Genomic DNA, 7,449 nt, shown 5'->3' on the forward strand with positions numbered 1-7,449 from the left:
CACTTGTGTTTTTCTAGCCCAATTCTGACTTTCACCCCAAATAGGTTCCTACCCCAATTCTGACTTTCCTCCCCCATTAAGTTCTCAGCCCAATTCTAAAGTTTTTCCACCCCAAATAGGTTGTAAGCCCAATTTTAACTTTCCTCCCCCATTAGCTTCTCAGCCCAATTCTAAAGTTTTTCACCACAATTAGGTTGTTAGCCCAATTCTGACTTCTCCCCACATTAGGTTTCTACATCATTTCTGACTTTATTCCCTCATAGGTTTTCTGTCCAATTGAAACTTTCGCGCTAATAGTTTTTAGTCCATTTTATACATTTTTTCTCCAACTTATAAAGCCCAATTTTGACTTTCACTACAAGCTAACTAGCACACTTTATATTGCTAATCGGTTTTGTAGCCCAATTCGCACGTTTTTTCTACAGTTTTCTACAACATTTTATATATTTAACTTAGTTTTGAAGCTCAAGTGGTTTTCTAGCCCAAACTACACGCTTTCCTTAGTTTTCAAGCCCAGTTTAGATGTGCTCCCTAATACTTCGCAGCCCAATTTTAGAATCTCCCTATAGCTTTCTTCCCAGCCCAATTTACACTTCCCAATAAATTTTCAGCCCAATTTACACCATTCCCTTAGATTCACACGCTTCTCATAGATTTAGAGCCCAATTTACATTTCCCATAGATTTCCAGCCCAATTTACATTTCCCATAGATTTCTAGCCCAATTTACATTTCCCATAGATTTCTAGCCCAATTTACAAACTTCCCATATATTTACAGCCCAATTTACACACTTCTACAGAGATCTCCAGCCCAATTTACAAACTTCCCATATATTTACAGCCCAATTTACACACTTCCACAGAGATCTCCAGCCCAATTTACAAACTTCCCATATATTTCCAGCACAATTTACACACTTCCACAGAGATCTCCAGCCCAATTAACATACTTCCCATATATTTCCAGCCCAATTTACACACTTCCCCAGAGATCTCCAGCCCAATTTGAACACTTCCCATATATTTCCAGCCCAATTCACACCCCATAACTTTCCAGCCCAATTTACACACTTCCCCAGAGATCTCCTGCCCAATTTACACACTGCCTATAGATTTCCAGCCCAATTTCCACTTTCCCATAATTTTCCATTCCAATTTCCATATTTCTCATAAATTTCCATTCCAATTTACACTCCCCATAGACTTCCAGCCTAATTTACACTTCCCCATATATTTCCATTCCAATTTCCATATTTCTCATAGATTTCCATTCCAATTTACACTCCCATAGATTTCCAGCCCAATTTACACTTCCCCATAAATTTACAGCCCAACTTACACTCTTTCCCATACATTCCCAGCCCAGTTTACACTTCTCCATATATTCCAATCCCAATTTACACCTTTCCCATAGACTTAAAGCCCAATTTTTCTCCTTTCCCATAGACTTCAAGCCCAATTGTTCTCCTTTCCCAAACACTTCCAGCCCAATTGACACACTTCTACATACATTCCAAGCCCAATTTACACTTCCCCATAAAATTCCCGACCAATTTACACTTCCCAAAGATTTCCAGCCAAATTTACACTCCCCACAGATTTCTGGACCAACTTACACCCCTATATATTTCCAGCCCAATTTACACTTTTCAATAAATTTCCAGCCCGATTTACACTTTCCATTGATTCCCACTCCAATTCCACTTCTAAAATACATCAACGTTTCCCATACATTTCTAGCCCAATTTGTACGCCATCCTCCATAGCTTTCTAACCCAATTTGTACGCCTTCCATAAGCTTCTCTAGCCCATACTCTATCCCCAGCCGTTCTCTAGTCCAATTCTTGTCTCCCTATTGATTTCTAGCCCATTCAACCATTTTCTTGAGTAACACGTCTATTCAACCAGAAACCCTTGTGAGCCCATTGCCATCAGACCCAAAGCCCCAAAGCCCAATCCTCCCTAGTCCCCAATCCTACCCCTATTCAACCATTCATGTAACCGTAACTCCCTATATAGTCAACCGTATTTAGCCCTAATCAATCCGGCCCAAAATCCCCTTAGCCCAATTCAACCATTAGAATTACCATTATTTCTCGTTAAATCCGTAAAATCACTATTAATCATATTCAGAGGCATGGCCCCATATAACCCTTAGATACCCATTACATCTATTACAATGCATGAGAAACCGCCAATCTATCACAATAACCATGATTACCACCTCCCTAATATTACACCTAAGTCGATTCCACCATTTAAACCGCCATTACTTTCAACCCTACCACATCTACTATTATATTCTACCACTCCATTCCTTTCCCCAGTCCCTCAACTCTCCCCCCCTCCCTTAACCTAATGTTTGCCTACCTGTTACCTGTTAGAACCTGGTTAACGGGCTGTATCACCGGGCTATGCACATACACACGCACATACACACACCTGTTGTTTTCGTGGCCTAGTCATACCTGCATGTGTAGTGAGCTAAATAAAGTGGGGGTTATTTTCATCCTATACCTGCGTGTTCTTGTTACCTGTTTTTTTATTTTTTATTTGAGTGTGTGTGTGTCAATGGAAAAGTATTACTAATATTATTATTATTATTATTATTATTATTATTATTATTAGTAGTAGTAGTAGTAGTAGTAGTAGTAGTAGTAGTAGTAGTAGTAGTAGTAGTAGTAGTAGTAGTAGTAGTAGTAGTAGTAGTAGTAGTAGTAGTAGTAGTAGTAGTAGTAGTAGTAATAATAGTAGTAGTGATGGTAGTCGTGGTGGTGGTTGTAGTGGTGGTAATAGTGAATGGGGTTGTCAGAGTGTAAAATAAATACATACAGGCAAATAAATAAACACACACACACACACACACACACACACACACACACACACACACACACACAGAAATACGACGAGAAAGTGATGTTGTGCAAAACGCATAAATATCTATCAAGCACAACAGATATGAATGGAAGGTGACAACGAGGAAAGAATGAAAAAATGATGAAATAAGAAGGTGAAATGATGATGTGGATTCGGGCAAGAAGATACAAGAATGTGGCTTTCGAGATCCGTAAAAAATAATAATAACTTACCATTAGAGGAAAGACGATGCAATTTCAAGGGATAATTCTCTCTCTCTCTCTCTCTCTCTCTCTCTCTCTCTCTCTCTCTCTCTCCACAAGTCGTGACCAACGCTCCCTCGAGGACAGGTCACGGGTTCCGCTGTCACCGGCGCTCCCTTATTGCCTCCCGCCACACTCCGCCTGGACTAATACCGGGAAATACCCGCCGTTAGCGCCCGGCCACCCCTGCGTCGTGCTCTTCACCCGCTGCACCGTGTTGCGTGCCGCCGAGTGTGCTGTGAACGTGCTGTAATTCTTGCTGTGAACGCGCCGGGTTTTGTGCCGCGAGACCCAGAACGGACTGTGACTCATCAACCAGGATTACGCATCGCCGATCCGATGTCTTTTGCCTCTATCAAATTACTCTTGTATTTTAATTATCTTGACGCAGGAGTCCGTAAACAAACGCCCATAATCACTCAACATCAGTGGTGAATTATTTCCTTGTGATTGTTATTAAATATTTCCTTGTTTCAAGTTTCAAGTTTCAACTGCGCATCGCCTCCGCACCTAACAGGTTTTCTCTTGAGCAGTGGTTCTTAACCTTTTTCATCGTCTTACCCCCTGAGACTCTCCAGGGCATTACCGTGACCCCTATATTAAATTTTGTAATGGTGAACTTTGTGTAAAGGGAAAGTAAATGTCACCGTAAAACAAAACTATATGGAGATCCTGATTAATTGAAAATGTTTCAAATAAAAGATCTTGAAAAATGCCACAAATCCCTTACAAGTGCTCAAACAGTACAGACCATCAAGCTTTTTCCACTTACAAACACTTATAAATTGGGCCAGATGATAGCCAATATAGTACAGGATCCATTAAAAACGCATCATTGATAATCAAAATTGTTCACGAGGTATATTGATTTTTCTTGAGAAAAAAAAAGTTACTACAAAATAATAGTCTGGTTCTCTTAAATGCAAAATAAGAGCTTATTATTCCTAATGCAAAAAAAAAAAAAAATGCTAAGTATTACTATATGCAAAATAATAGTCTGTTTCCTAAATGCAAAATAATAGCCTCGTTTCCTAAATGCAAAATAATAGCTTAGTATTCCTAAATGCAAAATAATAGCCTAGTCTTTCTAAATGCAAAATAATAGGCTTGTCTTCCTAAATGCAAAATAATAGCCTTGTTTCCTAAATGCAAAATAATAGCCTAGTTTCCTAAATGCAAAATAATAGCTTAGTATTCTTAAATGCAAAATAATAGCCTAGTTTCCTAAATGCAAAATAATAGCCTAGTTTCCTAAATGCAAAATAATAGCTTAGTATTCTTAAATGCAAAATAATAGCCTAGTTTTCCTAAATGCAAAATAATAGCCTAGTCTTCCTAATTGCAAACTAACTGCCTAGTATTCCAAAATGCAAAATAATAGCTTAGTATTCCTAAATGCAAAATAATAGCAGAGTATTCCTAAATGCAAAGTAATACACTTATTTCCTTACATACAAAAAAATAGTCTAGTCTTCATGAATGCAAAATAATAGCAGATTATTCCTAACTGCAAAATAACAGCCTAGTCTTCATAAACACAAGTTAATAGAATAGTATTCCTAAATGCAAAATAATAGCCTGGTTTTACTAATTGCAAAACTATAAGCTAGTGTACTAAGTAAAATTATGATGTATTTCACTTGACTACTTCATTTGCTTATTTGCAAGTTATTACAGATTGTAAAGTTCTTTCCACTTACAATTTATCACATAAGTTGTAGTTACGGCATAACATGCAAGAAAGAAAAGGAGGAGGAGGAGGAGGAGGAGGAGGAGGAGGAGGAAGAGATAGCAGGTGAGTATATAAGCGAAAGGTAGAAGGAGGAGTCACAATCATCTTCTCACCTGGACGAGACACACCTGTGGGATCACCATGTTCACGAAGGTAACGCGCACACAAACACACACACACACACACACACACACACACACACACACACAAACATACACACACGTGATTATAATTGTTACACCTGGAAATTTTTTAAACACCTGGATTTTTTTTTTTTGAGACAAAGAGAGAGAGAGAGAGAGAGAGAGAGAGAGAGAGAGAGAGAGAGAGAGAGAGAGAGAGAGAGAGAGAGAGAGTTGAAAATAAGTGTCATGTATTTTTTCTTCAGTCATTACAGAGTATTTTCTAATTGATTACAGATTATCTCCATTATTCCTTGCATTGATGAGAGAGAGAGAGAGAGAGAGAGAGAGAGAGAGAGAGAGAGCAGTAAAGGTTTTCTCCCCAGGTGGCTACACTGCTGGTGGCGGCGGCGGCGCTGGGCGTCGTCTCGGCCCATCCATCAGACTCTTACGGACACCCACAGACGTACAAGGAGGTAAACATACGTACACGAACACGTACACGGACATAGGAACGTACAGATGGATAGAAAGACACTCGCATTACTAGCCGTGTCCAAAAATCGCATTACTAGCCGTGTCCAAAAATCGCATTACTAGCCGTGTCCAAAAATCGCATTACTAGCCGTGTCCAAAAATCGCATTAATAGCAGTGTCCAAAAATCGCATTACTAGCCGTGTCCAAAAATCGCATTACTAGCCGTGTCCCAAAATCATGAGTCCAGCACGTGATGAGTCCCCTGGTTAATAACACGTTGTTTGCTTATCAAGTGTTTGGAAAGTTACCTGGTCATGTTTCTTTTCTCTTTCGACTTTAAAGATAAATAAGTAAATGAATAAAAATAAGCCTAAATATATAAACCAAAGAAAACAAAACGAAAGAATAACTGCAATTTTTGGTTGGAGTAAAAAAGAAAACCTCAAAATCTATATGAGGAAAAAGTAACGTGAACCATAAAAAAAAAAAAAATAATAACGGCGATATATTAAATTCTCTCTCCCTCTCCCTCCCTTGCACCCCCCCCCCCCTCCAGGACCCCATCCCCTACACCTTCCAGTACGGCGTGCGGGATGACTACAGCGGCGCCAACTTCGGCCAGAACGAGGAATCCGACGGCAGCCAGACGTCAGGCTCCTACCAGGTGGTGCTGCCCGACGGCCGCATCCAGACCGTGAGTCACCTTAGAGCCTGCCCCTTATACCCTTTACCTGGGGCTACCCTTTGCATCCTACCTCACTCTTTGCTGACCTAATTACATATCTACCTTTCTGAGCCCATAAATACTTACTTATCTAACCCAATTAAATATCTAACTTTCTCCTTCCCTAAATACTTACTTATCTAACCTAATTACATATCTACCTTTCTCCTTCCCTAAATACTTACTTATCTATCTTTCAATTACATATCTTCCTGTTTAATCTTTCTACCTATCGAAACACTCATCAGCCTACCTCCCTGTTTATTTAATTACCTATACTTACCTGTCTACCAATAAACCGGCCTGCATTTATTCGTTTAGCGCTCTCCTCTCCCTGTCTATTGACGTAATTATCTATCTACTTACCTATGTATTAATTAGTATATCATTCTGTTTACCTATTGACGTATTTAGTTATCAACCTTCTTTGACCGTCTGCGCTCCTGCCTGCCAAAGCACCTCCACCGCAATTACCCGTCTCCCTTGCCGTCTATATCTGTCCATCAACCTAATTACCACGCTACCTACCTGTTTCCTCATTATGTAACTCTGACCGTCTAACCTTCTGTCAACCAAAATTAATTACCAAATTACCTACCTGTCTAGCTAATTATTTTTCTATCTGATCATCTATCCATCTGTCTACTAACAAAAGGACCACAATACCGACTTGTCAAGCTAATAATCTTTCCATCTGGCCATCTACCCTTCTATCTCCCAAGACAGTTACCAAACTACCTACATGTCCAGCACTTGTCACCTTCACAGTCTACACGAAGTCACACAACCATCATCCTTCCATACCTGTCTAGCTAATTATTTTTCTTCCTCACCAGGTAAACTACGTCGCCGATCACTACAATGGCTTCCAGGCTGACGTGAGCTACAAGGGCGAGGCTCAGTACCCACACCAGTACGGCCCCGCGATCACCTTCAAGCCTGCCTACAGTGCCCCGTCCTACAACCCCCCCGCCCCCTCCTACAGCCCCCCCGCCCCCTCCTACCACTAACAGACCATTCAAGACCCTTCCCACCTGTGCTCACCCTCCCCGGGACCTTATTTAACCTGAGTGATTTTTTGTACCTCGCTTTAAGGCTTTTTTGTAATTTTGTATTGAATGTCGTTGAGTTTGTAAAGTTTTTAGCCCAATTTTGACACGAGTGTTTTTTTAGCCCAATTCTGACTTTCACCCCAAACAGGTTGCTACCCCAATTCTGACTTTCCTCCCCCGTTAGGTTCTCAGCCCAATTCTAAAGTTTTTCCACCCCAAAT

The 7,449-nt window shown here is 40.2% G+C and overlaps 1 protein-coding gene across 1 annotated transcript; it reads left to right on the forward strand.

Annotated features, from left to right (window-relative positions):
- Nucleotides 1–4,888: 4,888 nt before the first annotated feature.
- On the forward strand, nt 4,889–7,210 carry LOC126981758 (cuticle protein 7-like). Its single transcript, XM_050833281.1, has 4 exons — nt 4,889–5,005; nt 5,361–5,450; nt 6,009–6,146; nt 7,013–7,210. Exons 1-4 carry the CDS (start codon nt 4,994–4,996, stop codon nt 7,184–7,186), a joined length of 414 nt encoding a protein of 137 aa, XP_050689238.1. The 5' UTR covers nt 4,889–4,993; the 3' UTR covers nt 7,187–7,210.
- Nucleotides 7,211–7,449: the final 239 nt, after the last annotated feature.

Source organism: Eriocheir sinensis, chromosome 49 (genome assembly GCF_024679095.1).
Source record: "Eriocheir sinensis breed Jianghai 21 chromosome 49, ASM2467909v1, whole genome shotgun sequence".
Taxonomy (NCBI): domain Eukaryota; kingdom Metazoa; phylum Arthropoda; class Malacostraca; order Decapoda; family Varunidae; genus Eriocheir; species Eriocheir sinensis.

Coding starts and splice junctions, on each gene's coding strand:
- LOC126981758 (XM_050833281.1), top strand. Junction 5,451..6,008: donor ACCCACAGACGTACAAGGAG/GTAAACATACGT, acceptor CCCCCCCTCCAG/GACCCCATCCCCTACACCTT. Junction 6,147..7,012: donor CCGACGGCCGCATCCAGACC/GTGAGTCACCTT, acceptor CTTCCTCACCAG/GTAAACTACGTCGCCGATCA.